The sequence below is a fragment of the Borostomias antarcticus genome (genome assembly GCF_949987555.1).
Source record: "Borostomias antarcticus genome assembly, chromosome: 21".
Lineage (NCBI taxonomy): Eukaryota > Metazoa > Chordata > Actinopteri > Stomiiformes > Stomiidae > Borostomias > Borostomias antarcticus.
The window spans coordinates 16,347,445-16,374,999 of record NC_140254.1 but is presented as its reverse complement, the minus strand read 5'-3'; the positions used below and the strand labels follow the sequence as shown (position 1 = coordinate 16,374,999).

The 27,555-nt window shown below is 47.2% G+C and overlaps 1 protein-coding gene across 1 annotated transcript; it reads left to right on the top strand.

Moving 5' to 3' along the window:
* Positions 1-376: 376 nt before the first annotated feature.
* Positions 377-27,555, top strand: nfatc1 (nuclear factor of activated T cells 1; the record flags this gene model as incomplete). The annotated part of the gene is made up of 10 exons (XM_084455428.1): positions 377-395; positions 1,710-2,769; positions 3,010-3,169; positions 6,191-6,393; positions 8,308-8,480; positions 9,239-9,379; positions 17,006-17,061; positions 19,085-19,217; positions 21,427-22,071; positions 27,500-27,555. The coding sequence occupies 10 exons, from the start codon at positions 377-379 to the stop codon at positions 27,553-27,555; spliced, it is 2,646 nt and encodes an 881-aa protein (XP_084311554.1).

The following is a 27,555-nucleotide window of genomic DNA, read 5'->3' as shown; positions in this document are numbered from 1 at the left end:
TCTCACTAAATCATACATTTCAATTCAGGCTTAAAAGTATCATTTCAATAACGCATCGTATCCGAATTACGAACTAATATTGTTCTGCTTTCTGTATCCAGATGTTGCAAAGTTCTTCTCTCCAGCGATACGATTTGTATTTCCCAAGACCCATTTATTTTTCTCATTCTAGAATTTGTTGTCGTTTCGAGTTTTTAGTAGCCTATTTTAGTTTTTTTGTGGTGACATTGTGAGTCCGGAGAAGATAACGTTAGGCTGTCTTTTAAAGGCGCCGATTTATGGATAAAGGACTGTACCGACCCTTTGCCGTATTCAAAGTTTGATTTCGGAACTTTCGGAACTTTCCTGGTAGAATTTTTTTTTTTTTTTAAGAAAAATGAAATCTGCCGAAGAGGGTGAGTTTACTTTTCTACGATTTATTGTAGCTTACATCTGGGCTGAAGATGCGTAGCCTACGTCTAGACGTCTGTCTTGCCTGTGGCGTACTTCATTACGGGGAGTGGACTTCTTTGGGATTGAATATGCATGAGCTCTATGGGCTTGCACGGTTTTATTTTATTGTGTTAAATATTGTATTTAGCTGTTTATACTTAATCAACCTTTTGTTTATATTTACATGTGTGTAACAGGATATTGCAAAACGTAGACCGATCTTTATCGTGTTTATTGAAATGCCCCGAGTGGGTGGGTGAGGTGAGGCGGAGGCATCTAAACTCTGCTGCCCAACTGAAGGGAGATTGTCTAGAATTAGGGAACGTACGTGTCAGTGGTAGGCAGGCTAATTTGGTAGCTTGCATTTAGAACTTTTAGATACATTGCAATGCTAGCCTACTGTGTAACACCACTTAACACAATATAGCTTTATTACAAGGAGTCCTTTCTGCTCTCCCAGTCCCGTAATTTGTATCAGACAGGATATGTGGAGACTGCCTGCTGCTGCTGTGACTAGAGCCGTCACATTCGTTCTCGTAAATGTCTGTATGCTGACTGTGGTCGGACTGCTGAGGTCCATATTATGCATGCACTGTACCCACAACCAAGTTCGCCCCCCACTCCCTGTGCCCTCTCCCTTGCCGTTGATTGCAACCTCAGCTTCAATGGGTTAGACAGTGTCTCACTTACCCATACCCAGCGGGCCTGCTGGCATACATTATGCTGGGTACAGCTTGCACCTCTACTCATGCAAACAAGCTAGTCATGTCCCTCAGGTGCTTATTTTCAAAAGCTGTTGGAAAATGGAGCCACAGCCAACAAAAGCACCAATGTGTTTCTTCATTATGTTATGCTATGAACATTTATGTGGCATAAACCTGGTGGCAGTCTGAAATGGGGAAAAAAGCCGACATCTGCTTTTGTCACACTGTGGTTAGTTATTTTTAGAGTCTGGTTATTTCTGGACCCTTTATTTATGTCTCTCACCGTAGCTTACTTCCTTTGTGGATGTTTGCCCCTCAGAGTTGGTTTATTGCTGGCATCTGTTGGTTGTTAAAACGCATAGCCCGATTAATTAGAGGTGTCTGATCTCACTGTCACTTTGACAGTCAATGTGTTTGCTTTCTGCATTAGTGAGCAGCGTTAACACACCATCATAGTGTCAGCAGCACTCTAGGGACCAGCTTTCTTCGTTATGTTACAGTAGTGTATGTCTCTGTGTGGGAACAGGCAATGAACTGTGAGGTCCCAACTGATTCCACGTATTTGCTTTCCAGACGCTTACTGCTACACCCCCAACGTCACTCTGTCCCTCCCCCTGGGCAACCCCTGCCTGCCCTCCCAGTACCACAGCCTCCAGTCCAGCCCAGCCATCTCTGTCTCGGTCAGCCAGCCTCCCAGCTACCAGTCCCATGAGAACATGAGGATGGTGGGTTACTACCAGTCCCCTCTCATCCGTCCAAACGGGGCCCCTGCCCTGGAGAGCCCCCGCATTGAGATCACGGCCTACGGGCATTTCCCTGAGAAGGAGGCGGAGGAGATCGTCCTCCCTGTGGCCAAACGTGTCAACTCCATCGTGACATTGACACTGCCCAGCGGAGATGGCTACCGTGACCCCAGTTGCCTTAGCCCAGCCAGCAGTGTGTCCTCGCGCAGCTGCCACTCGGACGCCTCCTCCTATGAGTCTGGCGTGTCCTACAACTACGACAACTCCCCCCAGAACTCCCCCTGGCAGTCTCCCTGCGTCTCCCCCAAAGGCACCTCCACCCTCACCCTACCTGGGGAGGCCTGCGTCCTCGCCGGCTCCTCCCCCCGCCACTCCCCCGCCACCTCGCCCCGCGCCAGCTTGACCGACGACAGCTGGACGGGCGGCCAGCGTGGCAGCCCCAGGCCTACCTCCCCATTTGGCGGGAAGAGGAAGTACAGCTTCAATGGCGTTGCGTCCTACAAGCACTACCCCTACTCTCCCAACCACTCCCCTGGACCGTCCCCTCATACCTCCCCGCGCCTCAGCGTCACAGAGGAGTCCTGGCTGCCCAACACCAACCAGTACACCAACTCTGCCATCGTGGCGGCCATCAATGCCCTGACCACAGACGGCATGGCGGATTTGGGGGAGGGCATCCCTCTGAAGGCAAGGAAAACCAGCCTGGAGGCCAGCGCCTCGGTCAGCCTGAAGGTGGAGCCCGGGGGGGAGGAGCTAGGGAGCTCCGGGGAGCTCTGTCAGGACGAGTACCCCTCTGCTCGCTTGCCCTTTAAGAAGGAGGGCTACTGTGGAGGTTTCCTGGATGTGCCCCAACACCCGTTTTCCTGGTCCAAGCCCAAGCAATATGTCAGGTAAGCTAGGAGGGTTTCACCTGGCTGACACACAGAGCATATAGGTCATAAGTATAACGTTTTGTGGTGAAGTTCAAGTTTACTCTGCAATGAATAAAAAGGAAATATAAAAAGAAATATATGAATTAAAAAACGTAATATAAAACCACTGTCCATCACTAAATCATAACATGAGAAAATGAAAATAGACTCCCTCATGATTAAACTGACCTATTAAATACTCTTTTACTCCCATCTCAGCCCATCTCTGCCTGCCCTTGACTGGCAGCTTCCCTCCAGCTCAGGGCCCTACAGCCTGCAGATCGATGTGCAACCCAAATCCCACCACCGTGCCCACTATGAGACTGAGGGCAGCAGGGGGGCCGTCAAGGCCCTGGCAGGAGGACACCCGGTGGTCCAGGTCTGTTAGCTCTTTCTCTCTTCTGGAGACTAGATCCAACAAAGGTATATGGGCTTATTGTACTGTAACAAGCCCATAGACCTTTCTGGAAGTAATAATATTCACCCCATTTCTCAACATGCCACTTTCTCCAAACCTGTTTTTATTTCCAGCATTGTGGTGCATTTTTTATTATTTTTTCGTTCCTTGTCTATGATGTGATCCAAAAGACGTCACAGTTCTGAATGAAATACCATAGGCATGCTATTAGACAGTCCAGTCCACTCACTTCCTGTCCAGACGTGGGTGACTCAAACCTTTCCATTACGTTCTCAAGTTCAGCGCAGACAGACGCAAACTGATGTAGTGTGGCCAATAAAGCTGACTCATGGGTTTCTAACCACCGTAGCTGTGGTGGTCGAATCAGAGAAAGTATTGAGTAATTGTAATTCTTTGGTTACAAGAAACTGGTCCTCAACCAACATCACTGGCTTCAGCCCCTGAATAAATCAGAGGCCCTGTGGTTGAATGGGTTGGGGTGGGGGGATGAGCCATCAAAGGTGTTGTCAAACTGTGGGAGTGTGGAGCTGTATCTAGACAGTTGGGCCCCTCATGTGGCCCCCCTTGTGGTACCCCAAGGTTTCCGACCACCCCAGGGTTCTAGTCCAGAAGGCCGGAGGAGAAGGGGAACCTGAGAACCTGGAACACGCTGAACGATCCAGTGTGTCTAAACACCGTCGTGCACATCTGTGCAGGGAGCATGTTTTTGTCCATGATTAGGTGCTAATGATTTAATGACAGAGGTCTGGGTCAGCTTCATCCGAAATAGAGAGTGTGTTCTTTCTAAACCTCCAGCCCGCCTACACCACTGCTCTTACCCACCCCCCACCCCCCACCTCTGTCCAGTTCCACCCAAACACACAGACTTCCCTTTGTTTAGGAAAGTTCTCGTGTGTAATGCTGACATCATCCCGAGCGGCGTCCTGCGGAGGCGGTGAGGCTAAACCACACACGTTTCTGGCAGCCCCGACGGAGACGTTAGAGAGAGGCGGCAGCAGCCTCAGACAAGGCTGCCCCAATCTCAGTGACTTCCTGATTACATGGTACACTCTGCCGGGCCCGCTGTGGACACTGGCTGACTGGCGTCCGCGCCACTGGCTCTTCCTCTGAGTCGAAACCCCCCAACCCAAACTTTGCAGAGTTTGTTCTGGAAGCCACATGGCTCCCTCCACGTCCCAGCACAGCTAAAAGCCTGCTGTTTTCTGTTCTTTTTCAATGCCATGGCCGCTGCCCCGACCACACGCACCATTACGCCAATGGCCGACTCAAGTGTGCCTCTCTGAAGCGCTGTACGCTCTCCACACCACAGCTATGCTCCGGGTTTTGCGCTGTAGTTCAGTAGCAGGCGGAGAGGAAATCCCCCATATTCAAGTCTACGAGGGCTTTTACCATGGAAATAAACGGAAATTAAAAATTAATCAGAAAAACAATTCTCATGGTCCTATGGTTAAGGATGATGAATTGAATCATTGTGAAATTGAAAATTCATATTTCAGAATAATCAGAACATTAAATCATAGACTACATGTTACTATTATTATTTTTAGTTATTACGTTACAGTACCATCTTCAAACAAAGTCAGACTATTCCTTTTTCATTTTGACAGATTGGCTCTAGAATGACATGGAAATACATTTTCAAAAATGACAGGATGCTGCTCTTAGGCTCATCCAACATGGTACAGTACACTGGGGTCTCTCACTCTCCACAACACAAGGACGAAGACCTTTCCCGTCAGCACTTGAGCGAGGGTGTGTGTGTGTGTGTGTGTGTGTGATCATCTTGTAAAACTGAGAGTGGTGGTGGGGGGGTGGGCGCCCCCCGCTGCCCTCTCCCCCATGGTCTCCTCCGCCTGGTGCCATGAGCAGCCAGAGGCTTGGCATTCCTCTGGTGGGTGATAATAGGAACAACTAGGGAGGGGAAGCTGCTCTGCCCTAACCGGGCAGGCTACCTCTCACTCCACCGCACACTCCCTACAGCCTAAACAAACAGCATTGCTAGGCAGCAACCCATTTCCTTACACAAATATACAGCGCTTTTGCAGGCCCTTAACCCTCAAAGGGATCCTCCTGTAAATCACACATCACGCTTCCTCAGACTCAGCCTTGCACATAAGTATGGGAACTCGGAGAGAGTCCTTTTTATGTGAATTGGCAGAGGTTGACAGTGGTTACACAGTTATTGTGTGTTTTATGTTGTTGTGTCTTTGATTCTTGTCATTTACCTGATTCTACTAGACAGTTTTCGTTCAAAATGTCAAGTGCTTGCCACTAATTTCTCACCTGTCACAGTGTGTAGATAACATACATAGCTGCAGTTTGTATGTTGGTAGTAGCAGCAGGGGTTCTCGTGTTTCAGGTCTGGTCTAGGCTCCATGCCGCTGTGCTGCAGTCTGGGTGGCTGAGGTCATTTGGCAGGAGGCCCTCTGTCAGGCAACACCTATGAAGGTCTGGGAGCTCTTAGAACCACGCAGCCACTCTGGAACCCACTCCAAACCCAAATCACACAGAGATCATTTTTGCTGATAAAAACTGAGGGGCCTGTATGTTTGAGCCTGATTGTTTGGAGCTCCGGTGATCGATTGGACGTTAACTCCACTGTAACAGTGGCTTAGTCTCATGGCAGCGCTGCCCCACGCATTACTGGAGGGAGCGATATTGCTCTTTGGCAGCCTTGCCCTTGGGATTTAGCTACTGTAGGATTGTGGGGTTCAACTGTCCATCAGCACTGACACACACTGACATTAATGGAGGAGAGAAGTGTGTCATTGGCTTTGGGAACAGGTTACTCCTTGTGTGTGGGCAGATAATATAAAACGTAGGTCTGACTGTTTTCACTGACATATGGTTTATCAAAGACCTGTGCGTTCGGGAGAAAGTAATTGTGAACACGGAATCATTGTAGTCAGTGAATCATATTGAATACAAAATACAGAATAAGGGAATGCCTCAACCTCGACCCTGTCCTGTCTCGTTCTCCAGCTCCACGGCTACATGGAGAGCGAGCCCCTCACGCTGCAGCTGTTCATCGGCACGGCGGACGACCGACTCCTTCGGCCCCACGCCTTCTACCAGGTCCACCGCATCACTGGCAAGACGGTGTCCACCCCCAGCCACGAGTCCCTGCAGTCCAACACCAAGGTGCTGGAGATCCCACTGCTGCCCGAGAACAACATGCGCGCCATGTGAGTACTGCAGCGAGGAAGTGTGTGTGTGTGTGTGTGTGTGTGTGTGTGTGTGTGTGTGTGTGTGTGCGTGTGTGTGTGCGTGTGCGTGTGCGTGTGCGTGTGCGTGTGTGTGTGTTAATGAGACTGCATATCTCTGTCTGTCAAGATGTTATCTCTTCCAGTCAGAGACATCTATCCTCCTCCGCAGCCAACCCCAATGATGAGTGGACATCTGTAGAGTTATGTCCATGACACCTAATCAGCACCAGCTGCTCTATGTGTGTGTATGTGCGTGTGTGTGTGTGTGCTTGTGTGTGTGTGTGTGTGTGTGTGTGTGTGTGTATGCTTGTGTGTGTGTGTGTGCTTGTATGCGTGCATGCGTGTCTGTCTGTGTGTGTGTGTGTGTGTGTGTGTGTGTGCGTGCTTGTATGCGTGCATGCGTGTCTGTGTGTGTGTGCTTGTGTGTGTGTGTGTGCGCGTGCTTGTATGCGTGTCTGTGTGCTTGTGTGTGTGTGTGCGTGTGTGCATGCGTGCGTGTGTGTGTGAGATGCGGAATGGGTCCCCCCTACACACAGATGGGAGGGTTTCCCAGTTTATAATCCCTGGAGCTCAGATTACCAGGGAACCTCAAAGCCACTAACAGAGGGCGCCTTGGCCTGCGTAGGCTCCAGGAGCTAGCAGCCTGCTAGGCTCCAGGAGCTAGCAGCCTGCTAGGCTCAGCACTTTCTCTGCCTTTTAATGGATCTAACACGTAAACTTACCTTATATAACCGCTACACTTCAGTATTTGGTTTCCTTATTTTAGGAGGACACACCTTAAGGTGATGTTAGTGTTGGCGGGGGATTTGTGGATGTATATTCATTTTGACGGTCCAATTTGACTTAAAGATTTTTTTCTACAAGTAAAAAATATTGCCAGCATTAATTCTTCTTGATCCGAGGGGAGTCAACAGTGGTGACATGTCATGACTAACAGCGGGCCATAAATTCACTTACTGTACACTTTAGTTGTTCTCTCTGTTGGATTTGCTGCCAAAGGTCAATTCAATCCCTACACTCCTAGCCAAACTCACCATTGTGTTTAGCTACGCATGGCATAACTGTCAGAGGCTTCTGCTCAAGCACTGAATGGATACCTCAGCATGTGCCTCATCACACGCTGCTTGCTGCGTGTGTCAATGAGCTATTATAGTAGCAGTGTGGGGGAGGAGAACTGCACAGCTGGATTCTTTAGCCTCAACACCTTCACCAGAGGAGCCCCCCCCCCCCCCCCCCCCCCAGTGTCTGGCAAAGCATTTCGGGGAGTGTTCACTGTGTGAAAAAGTTGACATTAACTTCTTTTTAAGGAATGCAGTATCAAGTAGCACCGCGATGGAAAAGAAAGTAAATTTGTTTGGAAAATGCTAAATCTATTAAAGTCTGAAGTGTTAGAAGAGCCCAACGCAGACATAAGGGTGGGGATGAAAATGAAACATTTATAAAGTGTCTGATGAAGGCTTAGACAGTGTAAATAACATAATTAAGGCCAATATGATTCTTGGCCAGGAGACACGTAGAGGGACCAACATTTGGGGATATTCCCTGGGGAGTTCTCCTTCGGACCATTAAAAAGCTATTTATGAAACTATTAACTTTTTATAGGATTGGGTTCATGCCTGAAAGTGGTTGTGATCGAGTTGCTACAAAGCTTCCATTGGGGATAGTGGGGTCTTCTGCTGAAATAGGATTGTATACAGATGACTGTACTGAGTCTATGGTGAGATCAGTGTGTGTAATTGTAGAGATCTTTAAATCACATTGCTTAACAATTGGTTCAGCGCTGATCTGCAGTATCTGTGACAGGGATAGTCAATTACTTCTTCTAATGTGTTGAGAGCTATGACACCCTGCAAGATTGAACTTTTGTTCTATTGTTCTATCTGTGCAACACAGAATCGACTGTGCAGGCATCCTGAAACTTCGTAATTCAGATATCGAGTTACGGAAAGGTGAAACGGACATCGGCCGCAAGAACACGCGCGTGCGGATGGTGTTCCGAGTGCATATCAATCAGCCGACAGGGAGGACTGTGTCCCTTCAGGTGGCATCCAACCCCATTGAGTGCTGTGAGTAGCGTTCACCTTGGCTTGGTGGCCTTTCTGGCCTTAGAAACATGCCAACGATAGTACAGTATCTACAGTAGTAAGCGATAGTACAGTATCTACAGTAGTAAGCGATAGTACAGTAACTACAGTAGTAACTCTAATCAGTCTGACATGTATGCAGCGTGTCCATTCGTAGCACCCATCAAAGGGAATAGTAATTTTGGCTTTAATAGATATTAGATAAGCACCACTGACTATGCAGTGCTGGATCTGACCTTTGAGTCAACTGGGACTAACACTAGCAGATGGGTTGTTTCATATATCTGTGGCTGTAATAATCAGCAATCATCAAGTGTTATGAGCTAAATGAAAAGTCTGGCTTCACTATGATCTCAGCCTTTTGAAATAGACTGTTGCCGGTCTCTGATACGCTGCCACAAAGCTACAGCAAAAATCTGTTTCTGCATGATCTATGATAGTAATTGTCGGAAAGACTCCTCAAAAGCTTTCTTTTTCCTTTGTGTAACATAATGGCTTAAGGAGAGTAACACATCAATAGGTGAAGAGACCAAGTACCTATTTGCTCCAATAAACCATTTGTAAGATGATATTTGGAAAATTATGTAGTTACAAAGGATGGATGTCCCCTCCACTGCTCAAGAGATAAAGGGAGTACACAAGTCCTACTGTGGTACGGGTGAGGAGTTGTTGGTCTGGAGGCGCAGGTTTGCCCGGGGAGCAGGGTTGTATTCATCCCCCTCCATCCTCCCCCTCCGCAGCCCAGAGATCCGCCCAGGAGCTGCCTCTGGTGGACAAGCAGAGCCTGGAGACCTGCCCCGCCCCGGGGGGGGAGAAGATGCTGCTCAGCGGACACAACTTCCAGCACGACTCTAAGGTGGTGTTCGTGGAGAAGGCCCAAGGTAGGAGCTGGAGATAATGCAGAGTAGAGACAGCTGTGTGTGTGTGTGTGTGTGTGTGTGTGTGTGTGTGTGTGTGTGTGTGTGTGTGTGTGTGTGTGCGTGTGTGTGTGTGTGTGTGCGTGTGTGTGTGTGTGTGTGTGCGTGAGAGATAGAGAGTTAGTGTATGTATTTGTATGCATGTGTCTGCATGCGTGCGTGTCCACTGGGATGTGTGTGTGTGTGTATGTTTGTGTTTGTGTGTGTGAGAGTGTAAGTGTGTGTATTTGCATGCATGTGTCTGTGCATGCGTGCATGTCCACGGTGATATGTGTGTGTGTGTGTGTGTGTGTGTGTGTGTGTGTGTGTGTGTGTGTGTGCGTGCATGTGTGTGTCTGTCTGTGTGTGAGAGAGAGAGTGTGTGTGTGTATTTGTATGCATGCGTCTATGCATGCGTGCGTGTCCACTGGGATATGTGTGTGTGTGTGTGTGTGTGCTCCCAGTCTCCCTCTCTGGTTGGAGAAACCCCAGGACTACTCCCTCCCCCGCCCTCCTCCTCCCCCGCCGTCAAAATATCCCCCATCCTGCCAGAGTGCCACATGTGGTGCACATTAATGCGCTGTATTTTTAACCCAGCAGATTTACATTTGCAGAAGTTTCCATTGCCTGTTCGGGACAGGAATGGATCACAAATGCAGCATGCGATGTGTCTGTGTGAGTGTGTACGTGTGTGTGTGTGTGCGTGTGTGTTTGTGTGTGTGTGTGTGTGTTTGTGTGTGTGTGCGTGTTTGTGTGTGTGTGCGTGTGTGTGTGTGTGTGTGCACGTGTTTGTGTGTGTGTGCGTGTTTGTGTGTGTGTGCGTGTTTTGTGTGTGTTTTGTGTGTGAGTGTGTGTGCTGTTCCTCTCTCTTTAGTATTTGTTTCTGCTCCCTCTAAGCCCTCTTGGTTTGGAAGGGGAAGGGACTGCTCCCAGATGTTGATGTGAAGGGTTTACAAACAGTAATTTCCTTGATTAGCTTTAGAGAAGCAACGTGAGGAGGTACGGTTTGGGCCTTTAGAGAAGCAACGTGAGGAGGTACGGTTTGGGCCTTTAGAGAAGCAACGTGAGGAGGTACGGTTTGGGCCAAGGCTGAGCAGTGTAAACACATGTGATGGTATCGTACGGTGAGTCACTCGGAAAGGACGGAAGTCATTCCATTGTTCCACCTGCGAAAAGAGGAATTCTAGGCGTGGTGGGCGCCCCGGCCGCTACGACCATAATAGAACGCCGTTTGTGAGTTTGTTTTTCAAAACAAGAAGCGATCGTGTGAGAGCTTTGTTACCGTATCCCTTCCTACATCTTGTGATTAGCCTGCTTAGTCATAATAGCACCCATTTGGATAAACAGACTCTTTGTATCAAGTCCTAGAAGCCCAGTAGTTGACTTCAGTGTTGGTTCTGTTCTGTTGTGGCTGCAGGCTGTATTTAGGACCCAGCACCGTCTCTGGGCTAGTGTTGATGGGTGCGCTGCCTTGTATTTGATGAGGGTTTCCCTCGGCCTGGCACCAATATCAGATTCCTGGGCAATCCTACCATGGAAACACCCTTAAGCCAGGCTTCCACCCCCTCACTCTCGTCCTCTGCTTCCCTCCATCGAGCCACCGCAGGGCCTCAACACCTCACTTCATTAAGCCTCTGTGCTGGGGTTCCTTGTTGGATCCTCTTCTCAACTGCTCATCTGTCTCTGCAAACACATCACATATTGGTCCAGTCTTTTACATTGGTTTTAATGGTTGAATTGCCGAAGCAGAGGAATACAAATATGTTTAACCATCTTACTCATATTCATCTAGAATTGGGGATTACAATTACATTACAGTCATTTAGCAGACGCTTTTAACCAAAGCGACTTAGGATAATTGCATTTAACGTGGGTAGTCAGTGTACCACTACTTGCCCGAACTTGTATCCAGTGCATCTCCTTTCTAAACAAGTGACTAAGAGCAAAATCTAGTGCTGGAGGCAAAGTGCATGAGCAGCAAAATATACGATTCTGTTGCCATGGAGGGCTTCACCTTTTCATGCCACCAATTGACTAACTTCATGCTTAGATAAACTCATTCTACAACGGAGAGTTTGGATACTTGATTCTGATTGGCTAGCAAATACTCTGTAACCCACGGCTGCGACTGCATAACAATTAGTATTAATGCACCGTCAATCTCATTGACGAGACCATTGATAAAATCAAGCGGTATAGGCTATGCTTTGCGTAGCAACCACTCGCAGCAACCTTGCCTTTTTCGTATCCTATTACAATAACGCACTCATCAGTTCGACTCCAACACTTCCACACCCCTACCAGCAAAAACAAGTGCTCTGGAGAACTGTTTTAATAACTGCACCATGGCTGGAAATATTCAAATAAACGTGAACCACCCGAATTATGCCTTATGGTTTATGTGAACAAGGCCAACCCAAATAGGCGAGATAGCCTATGTTGCCTGGCAACCATTTAATTCAGAACTATAGCCTATCGCGGAAGATTTTGTAAATACTAAAATGATAAGAATGATCAGTAAATAAATGATTGAATGTTACTGCTGAGTGTTTTTGTGAATATATATATATGTAGTAACCGTTGTAGAAAAGCAATTGACCACTCGAGGCAGTGGGTTACACAGGATTTTACCACAGCTACGGGGGTTTTAGACCCTCCGCTATCGCGTTGGGCCTAAAAACGCCCCGTAGCTGTGGTAAAATCCCATGTAACCCATTGCCTCTTGTGGTCAATTGCTTAAATAAACAACACCCAGGATTAAGAGACTATGCTTAGGAGTAACCCTGTGTGTGTGTGTGTGTGTGTGTGTGTGTGTGTGTGTGTGTGTGTGTGTGTGTGTGTGTGTGTGTGTGTTTGTGTGTGTGTATGTGTGTGTGTGTGTGTTTGTGTGTGTATGTGTGTGTGTGTGTGTGTGTGTGTGTAGGTGTGCATGTATGCATGCTTTCCATGACTCATCCAGGAGGGAATCCCTACGTCCCTGTAGAGGCAGACTGACACTCACCTGCTTCTTATGGTGCGTTCGTTTGTGGTCGGAGGTGGCAAGTCGCAAGTGGCAAAATACCTACCTCCGACCTGTGTGCATTCGAGCTATATACCATTATATCACATTTACCTAGTTATATCTAGTGCATTCGAGCAACTGGGGGCTGAGAAACATATCCGTATTTGCAACGAGGAAGTGCGAGTTCAAGCGGTGTTTTATTTAATCATTCCTAGTAGCAAGTCGCAATTTGCCACCTCCCAGTTATAAACGAACGCACCATTAGAACGACCCCACGACAGACAGAGAAAAAACCCATCAGAGCATGACAACACAGCCGTGCTCCAGAGCTTGTGGCTGCTTCAGCTGAACACAGTCAGTCAGTCAGTCAGTCAGTCAGTCAGTCAGTCAGTCAGTCAGTCAGTGATAACATCAGTACAGTTGTTTCCCCTGGTTACAGCCCAGAGCGCGCCGAGTCTTTGGAGATTACTGTATAGCCTCGGTCCTCCCAGACATCAGGCTGTAATCTGAGACTGGCTGAATCACTCGTTCCCCCTCCGCATGCCCGGAGATGCTCCCTCTGATAACCCTCAGCCCACTGGGGCAGATTACAATCTACTGCACTGTCAGATTCTCACAGCTTGCCCTTGAATTTGTTTTCAGATGACTGATATTGTTTGAAAGTTTATTGATTTTATTTGCTGTTTCAAAATACAGCATCATGTACATTTATGAAACAGAGCTTGAATATATTTACATTTTAATATGCTCTTTGGCTGAGACTATCCTGTAGTAACACAATTTAATTCACTCTTGAATGTTGAATGTTAAAAAACCCAAGAGTTTTAAATGGATTTGTGTGCTGACTGTGAATCTGAACAGTCTTCTTGGTGCGGCAGTCTGGCCAGTGTCTCGCAGTCACCATGAATAATGGCTGAGAGATTCAGTATAGCAGACGCTGCGGGGGAATCCTGGTCAGGCAGCCGTGGAGAAGCAGAAACTCCCTTATGAAAAGAGTGCTTTCACATCTGGCCTGGCTGGCTGGGCCTCTGCCTGGTCTGCTCTACTGCGGCACCACGGCAAAGCCCTCGGCGTGTGTCTGAACTCTGAAGGCCTTCAATTTCCCCTCAGATCGTGACTCTGAACCCGTTCTCCTCTCCGAGTGAGTGAGCCCACGAGGTGTGTCGAACCAGCCAGGTAGGGTACTGTGGCTAGACACCTGCCCCAGCCAGGTGGGAACTCCTACGCGCCCAGACACGCCAGGTTGATCTTGGCTGGGGCCGCTGTCTGTGGGAGGATCATCACATTGAGCTCCACGAGGATTATCATGCTAAGAACCTGCCAGGTGGTGTCTGGAATTACCTGAGAAAATGAAAGATAAGCGTCCGCACGAGGGGGAAAGTGTCTGAGGAGAAGCAGCGCACCTTGTGGTTTTAATGATTTATCTTCGTCTTTCTGAGGGGGAGATTTGGTCCTGTGTTTGCTTGTGGTTTGTGGGTCTCTCAGTAATAGCTGTGCTTAGTGGGAGGGGTGCTTTCCTTGGTGCACATGAATGGCCAGTGTTGGATCAGACTCAGTGGCCAGTGTTGGATCAGAGTTAATGCATTCACTGAACAATGACTTCCACTTGGAAACCATTCAGTGGTTTGGCTGGCGTCTTCTCCAAACAATGGCTTTCATTAACAAATAAATTATAGGAACACAAACAGGGAGTTTTATGTTTTTATAAATTTCAGCGGTTTATGAAATGATATGCTTATTTGATAAAGACCAGAGATATATTTCTGACTAACAAAATGTGCGACTTTGAAGTCATTGATTGTTACTGTATGTAGATGAAATTGCTCTGTGCTGTGTGGAGCAGGGTGTTATACTGAAGAGTGAATTATTCTACAGCAATGATTCTATCTCCTCTTCGGCTGTCACTGATCAAAGGCGTTTCAGAGATCTGGCTTGCCTCAATTACTGCCATTCCATGCGACAGCGCACTTGCATGCGATCCCCACATCCATGTGCTTTCAGGGCAGTGAGGGAGAAAGAAGTTGCAGCGACCAGGCGGAGGACAAGGGATCTCTTTCAGCGTGCCACATGCGCCTGGGCAGAGCATGTGTTTATATTTACTGTACGTTATGAGGGCTTTGGGCACACGCCACCCCACTGTTCCCCTCTGGGCACTGGAGGTTCTCCACCCTAGCCCAGCTCAGCCCAGCCCAGCCCAACCCCCCCCCTCCCCCCACCCCCTCCCTACCACCCCCTCCCTACCACCCCCTCCCTACCCCACCCAATTAGGAACACAAGGAGCCATTTGATTCCCTTTATAAACTCTGCATGACAAATAGCTGTATTGTATACTCTCTGATCCCCTCGGGCTTGTAGCACTGTATACAGTACACCAGGGCCTTGTCTTTGATTACACTTTGTTATGTCTGCCTTATGAAGGTAATTACTTGCGTACATCACAAGCTGGAGAAATACTAGTTGTCCAGCCCAGTGAATACTGGAACACAGCCACGGAAAAAGAGCTGGGGAGTTGTTAGAAGCACCGGGTTTGTCGGTCGGGGCTGTGGAAGGAGGAAGAAATGCTAGTTGTCTTAACAAATTTTGGGGCAGTTCAGATTCAGCCAAAGCAGTTGGTCAGTTGGTTGGGGGAGTTGGGGCAGGGTGGTTGGTTTTGTTGCTGAGGTTTTTCATTGGTGGAGAGGCTGTGTGGATGTTGCTTAGGCCCAGTGGAACATTCTGTGGTGATCAGTTGTCTGGTAGTCTCTTTCAAATAAAGGTATCCCACGCATGTGTGTAGACGGACAGGCTGCATTTCTGCAAAAGCAATTTTCCTGGCAGTAGGGTAACAACAAATTGCTCAATTTAATTTTCTTTATCCTGCGTTAATGGATGTCCTGAAAAAGATGTGTTTGTGAGAGGGAGCAGATCTGTAAGTAAGAGAAGAAAATGGAAGAAGAGTGCAGAGATGTGAAAAACATGTTTACCTCTTGCAGATTGACGTAGCCTTCTAAGGTTTCCCTTCTGGAATGGTTCCCAGAGAGAGAGAGATAAGAGAGAGAGGGAGAGAGAGAGAGACAGAAAGAGACAGAGAGAGAGAAAGAGACAGAGAGAGGGAGAAAGAGAGAGACAGAGACAGACAGAGAGAGGGAGAAAGAGACAGAGAGAGGGGGAAAGAGGTGATTTGGTGAGGTTCCCCCTGCCTATGCCAATGATTCTTGATTTTATCTTGACTTTATTCTGTACCTCTTCTCTTCTATCTTTCTGCTGCTGTAATGCCCACATTTCAAGTTATTACTTATCTTATCTCCTCAGACACAGTGAGGGCTATACTGTAGTGCCAGCCTCAGTCTCTGGCCCAGCAGGCCTGGTCCAGAGATGCTTCACCTGTGCTGTCTGACCAGAACGATCCATGTCCATCTCTCTAGAGCAGCACAGCAGACATATGAAATAGCATATACAGTACAGTAGAGCCTGTGATGATTTTTTCCCCACATTGAGAAGGAGGGATCTCTCTGAGTTAGGAATGGGCACGCTTAAAAAAAAAAAAATATATATATATATATATATATATATATATATATATATATATATATATATATATATTATATACCCTGTATATAGTGAGAACAACACATTTCATTCTCACCAAGATATTATTTACAGTGATTTAATTTCAATTTTAAACTGTGTAAATTACTGTGGTTTAATAAAATTTAGTAATGTTGATTTTCCCTGCATCTTATTCTGTGGCAGTCAACAGTGAAAGTGGCTTTTTGTTGACTTTTTCTTTGGGGCGGTACACAACATTTTCCAGTAATTGGTTTGCCTCATTTTACTGCCTTATCGGAAAGCCTGTTTATTGCAACAAGTTGAAGGTTGAAAGAGGTGCATTTCCGAATATATAAAATGTTTAATAATACTTTAATGAGGATGACAAAGGCTGGCTATTTGAAATTGAGCTATTTATAGAGTAATGGTGGGGTGAGAAGAGAGACTCAACTTTCCAGTCATTCACAGCCTACTGGCGCTGGAACCCCCGTTTTATAACCTCATTAACTAGCCTCAAGTCACTATTGGTCATGCATGTTGGAATTCCACAAAGGAATGAAGTCAGGGTCTTTCCCATCACCCAAAAACGTCCCTCTACTAGGGCTCAGGTTAGTATTTCATCAGATCTCTCTCTCTCTCTCTCTCTCTCTCTCTCTGTCTGTCTGTCTCTCTCTCTCTGTCTGACTCTCTCTCTCTCTCTCTCTCTCTCACCCTCTCTGTCTATTTCTCTCTCTCTCTCTCTCTCTCCTCTCTCCTCTCTCTCTCTCTCTCTCTCCTCTCTCTCTCTCTCTCTCTCTCTCTCAGTACGTCAGGCCCAGCGAGGTTAGACTTCCGACTGAGAGAGAATATGAGCTCATGAGTTGTGGGCAGACTGATGTGATGCGATAGCCTTGGTTCCATGGGGCTGCTTTATAGATCACTGATGTCAGAGCTAATAATAACACCACTCACCACTGCTCATGTCAATGTGGACTTGAGTGGGGATGACATTATGTAATTTTTGGTGGTGACTGTACGTCCGAATGTCTTTCTTCCATTGTGCTTTCACCTGCTCACTCTGCTGTCTGTGTTTCCACTTTTAGACGGTCACCATCTGTGGGAGACGGATGCCAAGATTGACAAGGACTCCTCGAAATCTGTAAGTTCAAATGAGTAAAATTCTGAATCGTTGATATGTATCAAACTGTCAACGTATCGCTTAAGACAGTGTTGACTCTATACACTGTGATAAAAATCATAGTGCTGCAACTGCAACACAGACTGAATTAAGGGCAAGGGGTTTGATTTAAATGTTTGCAGAAGGTTCTCAGGAGTTCATCCTTCCCAGTGGGGGACTGGTCTTGGCAGGGTGTGCTGTCTTGGTCTGGGACAGCTGGGGGCTAGGATGCTGCAGGGGTGACTCACCCAGAGCACTGTGTTCTGGGAGGCTGGGAGATAGACTAGGGGATTAGAGAGGGCCTACAGTATACTGTATGTGAGAGAGCGCACCTGCTCCCTTCTATTTCCCTTTTACAGACACACACACACACACACACACACACACACACAGTCACACACACACACACACACACACACACACACGCACACACACACACACACACACACTCACACATAAACGTGCACATACTCATATACACGTGCACAGACATATACGTAAACACAGACATATACGTAAACACATACACACGAGTCACACACACACACACACACACACACACACACACACACACACACACACACACACACACACACACACACACACACACACACTGCTGCTGTTGAGGCACATCTGTCTGAGTCTTTCTCCTCACTCCAGACTGCTGGATCAGTCCCATTTTAAACACGGAAGAATTTGCAGACACCTCACTAAGTTGCGTCCGTCAGTGCTGGCCCACCCTGCTCTACGGGAAGACAATGTGAGGATTAAGGTCTTGAATATGAGGATAATGTACAGTAGGTCTCTACACTCACTCGATGTCTAGCCTAGTGTTAGTCATGGAGAATATTCCCCGTGGTCACCAGAGTTACTCAGGTGTGAAGAAGCCATGGTCTGAGCTCTAGAGACCTACTGTCAGTGCCTGAGCACAATACCCATCTGTTAATAATGAGAATGAATTTAATGGGCTTTAGATTCTCTTATGTCTTAGTTTCATTCTCTTTCTCCCTCCTCGCTCACCGTAAAACAAATACAGCCCATAGTCCATTGGAGAGAAATGTCTGATTGAAAGTATGATAAATTCAATGGGTGGTCGGTACTGTACTGTAGCTGTGACTTGTTTCATCAGCTAATACTCCAGGCGCAGAATGGAGTGAGCTTCATCTGGCTTCACTTTACTTTATGGCTCTACTGATTTAATATAAAGTGAGTCTCACCTGCACCTGTCAGGGGAAGCCTTCCTCCAAGGCTTAATGCCAAGATAGATGACTTCCAGTTTGGCTACAGCACAGCATCCTCCCCTTTATACACACACACACACACACACACACACACACACACACACACACACACACACACACACACACACACACAAACACACACACACACACAGACACACACACACACACGCAGGGACGCACTCCATAGTCCTACACACAAACACGCACACACATACACTCACACAGTCTCACACATCACAAACGCTTATTGAGTTCAACTCATTGAGTTCAACTCATATGCTATAGTGTGTGGCCAGAGACTGAACCCAGTTCCAGGTTCACTGCTGGCCTGGTCTCACCCCTGAGACAGCAGGGAGCTCTACTGGGGAAATGGATCGTCTGGATACTCCCTTGGATTTAGAGACCCTCGGCATGAAAGCAACCATGGTTTACTGTATTGTAAAGCCTTACCTCACCCTCGCAGGCCCTTGCTTTCTTCCCCATCTAGAGTGTCACATATTGCAGACTCCCCAAACGTGATACGTAATAACAGTACAGCCACAAGAATGTCTGGCCGACAAAAATAAAACTATGATTCAAGGAACATTTCAGATGTGTCCTTAATTAGCAAAATATGTATTATAGATTTTCTTTTACGAAAATAAATTTTTCTTTTTCTTTTCTTTGGGCGTACTGGTGTGTTGAACTTTTCTCAGTGTGTGTGTGTCTTCATGATAATTAGCCAGCGTCTTGATTGTGTTCCACTGCTCTGCTCTGACTTGCAGACGTCCCTCCTGGTGGAGGTGCCTCCCTACCGGAACCAGAGGCTGTCCAGCCCCGTCCAGGTCAACTTCTACGTCTGCAACGGGAAAAGAAAAAGGAGCCAGTATCAGCGCTTCACCTATGTACCTGCAAATGGTAAAGCTTTCTGCTTTGTCCCTCAGACTCTGACTCTCTCTCTCTCTCTCTCTCTCTCTCTCTCTCTCTCTCTCTCACACACACACACTCTGTTCTTTCTCTCTCCTTGTTTTTCATCTCATCCCCCTTACCCTTCGTCCTCTGCCTGCTTCTTGTCCTTTCATTTTGCAGACTAATTAGAGACATCTTGGCCACAATTTTTACATCTGAAGAAAAGAACACAAACATTTTGTATTCCCGCTTGTCTGGCGGTTTTCAAGGGAGGAACAAAGCAATGGGAGTTAAACCTATTGTAAAAAGGCGTCTCTATAAAATCTGTTCTTTTCCATACCTGTAGCTCTAAGCGGAGACGACAGGCCAGGGCGGAGAAGGGGCTATGGGAACACTGTGTTATTTGAGCAGCAGACCTGTTGCCAGACAAAATAAAAACGCTGACCCACCAGCGTAAATGTAAAAAGCATGGCTAACTGCTTGCCACCCTGGCCTGGAGTGGGCATCCAGTGGGTGGTTCAAAGCTCTGATTCAGCTGCAAGGGCCCTGCCCTGTACGTGGGTGCTCAAGTGCCCTGCTGTCCCCTGTGAAAGTGGAGCATTGTCCTCTGTCTGTGGTGAACCAGAGCGAGAGCGATGTCAGGGAGGGGGCAGACGGAGGGACAGTCGGTCTGGTCAGTGTCTCATAAAGGGGTAGAATCGACTCAGGAAGCAGTCTGACTGGAGAGTGTGGTCAGTGCCACACACTCGAGTTGTCTACACAAACATCTAGACCTGCGACTTGAATGTGTGTATTTATTCTACTGAAAATTCAGAGTGAATCGCACAGATGAATATTCATTCATCATACAAATCATACAACGTTTTGAAATGAATTGAATGACCTTGCTTTTTGATTGAAATCAAAATGATGGAAATGGATACAATTTCAGTTCAGACTTTTTGTACTTGTGGATTCTCTGAATACTGATGTATTGTTGCTAGCTGTTTTAATAATGGTTCCAGAGAAATGTTATTTTGATTCACACCCATCACAGATTTTTTTACATTGCGGAATTGCAAAGGCCCACTGAAGGGTTTCGTGGCAAGGCAATTATTAACACTCCTCCTACTCATCTGTGTGTTTGTGCATCAGTCTATCCTTTGCTGACAGACACACTTCCTCTCGCTTGCCCTAAAATAGGCACACATCATCTATTTGAGTCCTGCATTTGGTGTAACTCGTCTCATCAGGGTTTCCTTGTACAGGTGTTGACAGAGGGCCCATTAAAGCAGGTTGTTGCAGGATATCAATCGGTTTCACTAGGCAAACATACTGAAAAGTTGGAGAACCTAGACCTACTGTATTTCATGGCCAAGTTGCAGAAGATATACACAGTACTGTAAGTGATTTCAGCAGCATGACTTGCACACACAAAAAGAGAAGGCCTCCAAATAGAAATGGATATGTTTTGTTGTTGTTTAAGAAAAATGATGCATGGTGGTTGAGAACACTGCTGGTTGAGAACACTGCTGTCATTTGGTTTTCTTTAGGACACTCGTTCGTTGAACAAGAGTGACACTGCGTCATAAACAGGAGCAGATTTAAAGCCGCCACTTAAAACTCGAAATGTTCAGCATGATCCACACAGGAATCTGGGGTGGTGGCCAAGTCCCAAGGACTAAGAACAGGGCTGAAGCCCCTACTGGCTCAACCATGGTCCCCGCAAGCAGAATCACTGCAACCCTCAAAACCTCTCAAGCCACCATTTTGTTTCACTGAGCCACGTTGTGAAATGAGGGGTTCTCTTTCAAGGGGCTCTGGAGTAAATTGAGTGGATTTTTTTTTCTCTTTCAGAAAGAGCCATAATTTATTTAAAGTTGTAGAACCCTATTGGGTATGAAGCTCCTGCAGCAGCAACATATTTCATAATGCACGTTTTGAGGGATATTAGTGCTGTAGAGGGATCCAAAGAAAATAGGCCTTTTTATCGCAGAAGCAGCTGGAAGTCTCTTGTGGTGATGATTCATCCCTTTTTTCTCCCTTTTTTGGTTTTTGAATATTTTCAGCTGGGTGGGAGAGCCCGGATCCAGACACAGAGTCTCATTGATGAGAGTGTTTGTTTGGCCGTGGGTATCCTAGCCACAAACCCACTCACTCTCTCTCACACTCGCTGACTTGCTCACACTCAACAGGAGGTGTCGATTCATTCTTCTGTTCTCTTTTTCACTCTTTTCAGTTCCGACAATAAAGATGGAGCCCCATGACGAGTATGACGCCCACCAGGTGCGTGCTGCACTAGCCCCTGGCCTGGCCTTGCACCCGAAGCCCTACTACACCCAGCAGGTCATGACCTCCATGATGCCCTCTGACCTACGACCCTGCGTAGTGGGTGGGGCCTACTCCGCCTGTCAACAGAGACTGGCGGGAAACCCCTCATCGCTGTCCTCCTCATCCTCACCCAGCACCAGTCCCAAACTGCATGACCTGTCGCCCTCGGCCTTCTCCAAGTGCCTCCTGGCAGGCCCTCCCCTGCACCCCGGGCCTCACTCTCCCATCCCTCACGTCTCCATCATCCAGGAGACGCCTGGGCGCTACCAGCAGTCGCTGGTCCTCTACCCGTCCAGCAGTGCCTCCTCCTCCCCGGCCTCGCAACCCTCCACGCCTGGCACCGGCTCCGAGCCGCCCTTCTCCCCCGCCCACTGCTTGACGCCGGCCCAGCCTGGCAGCGGCAGCAGCAGCCCGGTGGCCCAGCAGCTGCCCAAGGTCCCGGAGAAAAGCCACTCCTCCAACAGCCTCCTCCACGAGGAGGGAAGTTCCCCCACGCTGGCCGTCAACATCAAACAGGAACCACAGGACCTGGACCAGATGTACCTCGACGACGGTGAGTTAGTCCTGATCAACTAAATAAATGTACAAATATGTGTCCCCAGATTCTCGAATTATCCTTGTATTAACTCGGTGAGAAACTCATACAGCCCCCCTTGTCTCCCCTTTTGCTATCAGCCCTTATGTGCTTCTAGATCAGTGAAACCCAGTAGGTCTGTGGAGGAAATACTGCACTTCCCGACCAAACCCGAATGAGGCAAGCCTTTTCAAACCCCACTGATAAAAGAAACATCTTTTGTGCAACCACTTTTTATCCCTCCCTTGCAGACTGGGTTTTTTAGAAAGACAGCGTTATGATCTCACTGGCCTGGACCCCGGCTCTCACCACTGAGGGTCTGGGGCCGTCCGCTGGTGATTTGAAATAAATGGGATAAACGATCTTCCCTGGGGCAAGACAACAGAGGCTGGCCTCATATAAATCAGAAGGAGGAAACCCTGAGCTCTCTAAACGCTGTGGATGAGGGAGTGCTAACCAGCAGCAGCCAGTGGCGAGAGTGTAGCCACTTTGATCTTCCACCAGACCCCCGGCTGAATAGTCTGGCTAGACCCCCAGACCACGCTGATGTGGATGTTGTGCTGAAGCTACGCTTCAGACCTCTTTCGTAACCCCTCCTGCTAACTGTCTGGGTAAACACAGCAGCACTGTCGGCCTTTGTCAGAGGGATTTTTAATGGAGTGCAGATAGAACTGTATTTGATTCACAGTTCTCTTCTCTGATCTCAAAGTTATGGTTGTTTTCAACTACCTGCATCTTTCCCAACTTATGTGTCTATCACATGCTTAATATGGGTGGGGAGTAGTATAGAGATGCTAACATTGTAACAGAAAGTGGATTTCTGTGGAGTTGGGTCCTCCCCCCCAATTATTGTGTTGAAGTTGGCAAGTAAAGGAGATTTTACCGAGCGCTTCGTGCCAATGCGGCTTCCCAGTTCATTAAATGTTTTGGCACGGTTTAATGTGGGTTTGTGAAATAGACTCGTTCAGGTGTGGTGTAACATTAATTCCTTGTCAATTGTGCTCATTAACAATCACAGAAATATGAGATTTTTGTGTGAAATGTGAGATTTTTGAGACGCCAACCTCACGTCAATACATCACTGGGCAAACAGGAAATTAGAGTTGGCAGCTGAGGTCACGTGTAAAGTGTGTTTTAAAGCAACACATCAGAGCATTAAGACTAGAGCAAAGACCGAGACTTTCCTAGCACTCCAGGATGCCTGTGCCTTTCATCACCAGAGAATCTCCCTCACTGTGCTACCTCCCAATATTTCCTAGGATCCCCCGTCTCCCATTCCCTAGCTCGTCCTGTGAGAGGTTACAAACATCTACCCTCATGGAAAGTGTGAGTGGTCTGGCCCAGGGCCCTGGGCTATAGTCCTATAGGCTGCAGGTCGCCTCCAGTGGCTGAGGGAGATGGAGAGAGGCCATGGCCATAAAAGCTGCTGACTGGAGTTGTCTGGAGGCTGCCACAGAGGCTGTAAGGCCGGCTGGGGCTGAGGGATCTGTAGGTTCTGGACTGTGGTTATGAGAGACGGGCAGTTGAGCGGACAGAGCACGAGCGGGAGCTGGGGAGGGGGTTATGGGGTCAAGTCTGAAATCAAGCGCCACTTAACCTTTGTGTCATTTGATAATATAGAAAGGTTTTCGTGCAGTTATTTACTTTTTTATCACTTAAGCCATATGCTGAACAGTATTCCAGTATTTCCTGTTCACAGGAAAGCTGCCAGTTAGTGGTGCAATCAATATGTCGGTAAGGAGTGTAGTCAGCATGGAAATATTTTGCACAATGACTCTATTCTTTCACTCACTTTCTTTCATTCATTAGTCGGGGCTTGCTTCCAAAATGCTCATAACTTCTCAATTTCTCCAGCTTCTCCCAGGCAACGTGCCTCTGTTTAATACCTGTGTGAAGGTTTTTCACTGCCGCCGTCCACATTGACACTGAGGGCCTGACTGTAACTGTAGCTTGGCAGGAGCCCCAGCCTGTGTGCCAAGAACATCTTGTGGCTTGTGGCCTGGTTGGGCCATAGAGGTATTCAGGGCCATTGGCCCCCTACACCCCGACCACCGCTCTCTCATTGTTTCTGACTGTACTGGCCTCTAGGTGATTATTTATAGTTATCAAAAGGCCTGTTGGCTGACCGGTTGTCCTGTAGTATTGTGTTGACAGCGAGCCTCGTAATCATTGAGGATTGTGTTGACGCGTTGGAAGCCTTAATGAGGCAAACAGCGTTGTCCTGATAATTGTTTGTGAGTTCCTCATCTGTCCTACATTTCCTCCTGGTTCAGATCAGGCAGCCCCTCCCAGCTCTATCAGTCAGCTGCAGCTGCTGTGGACCTCCATAGACAGGAAGCAGGTTCCTGGATTACTTCAAATCCATGACTCCTCTTCCTGCTATATGAGTAACTGTAACTTTAGACACATAGAATAACAAATCAACTCATTAAGTACATAATACCATAGTCCTTTAAATTAAATAATCTGAAATGGTGTCAGGTTAATAACTTTTGAATTTGTTGTAAAACTCTTTGCTGACATACAGGTTAGTTTGTCATGGACAGTTCAATCACTAGTTAGTTTTCCCCATTCCCTCAGTAAGCTCTCTCCATTTACATGAGGAATTCTCATTTGATGTGTGTACTTACCACAACAATGCGGTTTTCATTGGCGTCTTTATCACCAGCTTTTCTATTGAACCAATGTAACCAGATCCACATGCTACTGACGTCATGTTGGTGTGCGAGGCTATTTTAAGTTTCTGTTTGGGGAACTGGAGCCTGAATCATCTGTAAACACACAGATCAATGGTTTGAATGTTTCAATTAGATCCTTGACATGAAATGTGGCAACAGAATGAAATGTAGCTCATGGCAATGGGTGTAAACTCTTGGTGGCGTACGCTCCCAGGGCTAGCCAGTGGGTTTCTATCGCGTGTGCTGTGCCTGCCTGCTTCTGCAGTGTAATGAACAGCGCTGATTTAGAAAGAAGTGCTATTCCCAATAGTTACTGTAGCATGCATGAATAGTTAGTTGATTTTACACTAATTTCTGTACTTTCAGCATACTGTAGATACATATGAATTTTCTGCACCACATATGGCATATATCAATAAATATGTTCCATCTCTACAATACATCCACCATCTTGGCCATTAAAATGAGCAGGTGATGATGTGACGTGGAAGGTTCCTGGTGTATTGATGCCTGCAGATTTATGTCAGACATCGTGACTTGATGTATATATGGAGATGTTGGAGCAGCAACAGTCCCCGGAGGTTTGAGTTTGGAGAGGGAGGGATTTGTCTCAGCCTCCAGATGTAGAGCGGGTCAGCGCCAGATCAAACACACAGCAGAGCACTCCTGGACCAGACTGACTCTCCTGGACTGGCCAGGCAAGGACACACGTGGCAGAGTTTAGGAGAGGAGTGTGAAGGGCGGAGGGGGGTTCTTCAGGTTGTGGTTATTCCTTTTATGAAGCCCGGCTGGATAAGACGCTGTGTAGTATTCAGCAGCTGACAAAATAGCAGGGCTGAATGGTCTGATGATCCTGGTAAAATAGGCCAAAATGTTTCTTGCATAGGCACAGAAAAATAACCCTCGTACTAGTATCCAAATCAAGCAATCTCTTAATAGAGGTGTTACAATCTTAGTGAAATTGAATCTTCAGATAGGTTCTCCTCACACAGGTATAGTACTCTCTAATCCCCTATCCAGGGGAATACAGTAACCTCCTCAGATAAATGGCAGGTGTGCTCTCCCCATAAGAGTCTGGTCTCAGAGCACATAATTACTTAATATCTGAAAGATGGGTTTGGAAAGTGCCTGCCATGTATGATGTATTGCGCAGATAAAACTTTGGCATTGAGGTGAACTGTAGTTGGCATTTCTTTTTTTCTAGGTGTACTGTTATGACAGATCAAGAGGAAGTGATTTAGAGTACCTGAGTATAAATGTCAGAACGTCTGATGAATATCTCCTCTTGCCAAGTTCCTCATGAAGACGTACTTCTGTTCTCCCTGTCCTCAAAGATGCATAATAGCTTCAATGTGTCCACGTTTTTCTATGACACATTCAAGCTTGATCTCCTCTTCGTAATTTAACCAGATCTCTGGACATTTCCATGCTCCTTTATTAATAGCAGTCAATCATTCAGTCACACCAAACACATCCTCTTTATGTTTGACTTTGTTCAGCCTGACTGAAGCCTTTGTACTCTCATCTGGAGCTATGAAGAGCTTCACTCAAAGTTTGAGTGCCATGTCACTGAAATCATTTTACTGTTTATAGTGTAATCTACTTCACTGAAAGATCCTGTAGCATCCTGAGGGCTGTTGGGTAATGTGGGCCCAGGTCTTGTTGCTCCTCTGTATTTAACAGCTTTGCTAGCACTGGTGGTGCTAATGGCATGGTTTAGACCACAGTGATTTTCTCTTACACATGTAAACACCTCCCGGGCTCTCCTATTACAGGACCAGCCGAACGCTGCAGGCTCCAGGCACGCCCAGCCCTGCCGGCTGTGGTAGGAAGTGAGTGGGATTGTGAAAGGGAAGTGACTGATGTCACTGCCAGGTCAGTCGGGGTAGGGCTGCACTCCCGCCTCAAAGGGAAAAAAAAGGTCTGTTCAATTGTTTTAGAGAGAATCTCAGATTTCCAGGCTGCTTTTTCAGGCCCCGTTCTCCTGGCTGTGAGGGAGTCTCAGTCTCAGGGCCAGTGTCCGGTCGGAGGGAATTCCTGCAGGCTTACTGACCTGGCTTCCACAGCCAGGGTCCCGGGGGGGTTTTCCCCTCACTCATTTCCTATGGCTGAGAGACAGACAGCCTGCTCATAGGCCAGCACAACCTACCCTGATGCTCTCTGATCATGAACGCTCTTAACAAATACAGGGTCGTCTTGGTCTGGGTCCCTTCCTCTGCACTTGGTCAATCTCTTAGTTCATGGCAGACTCTCAATCCAAACAAGACAGCTGCCATTGCCATCTTCCTCTTTATCAGAGAGCCCACTAGATGTACAATGTTGTTTATTTATCTTCTGCAACCCTTCAGTGTTGGGTAATTTCCCTCACGTCAGCCAAAGAACACAGCTGATAAAGGTGGAAGCCGCTCCTCCAGTGTGGGAACAGGGACAGAGGGGCAGGAAGCAGGAAGAGGGGACAGACAAGTGCAGCTTGTTTTTTGGAGGAGGCAAGAGACTGTGTCCTCTCCCAACCAGCCAGTCTGACACCAGGCCCCATTCGTTCATCCTGTTTCAACAAATTATTCAATGTTAAGCACGTTTGGGACAGTATAAGTTCTAGAAATGCTTATGAAACTGTCACACCACACTGTCACATTGCACACTCATTCAAAACCTTTGAATGCTTGACTGATAAAGGTGAATTGTGGGGGGCTATGAGTTACTGACATGTTCCTTTCCTCTCTTCACAGTTAATGAGATCATTAGGAATGACCTCTCCAGCATCTCAGTACAAAGTCATGCGTAG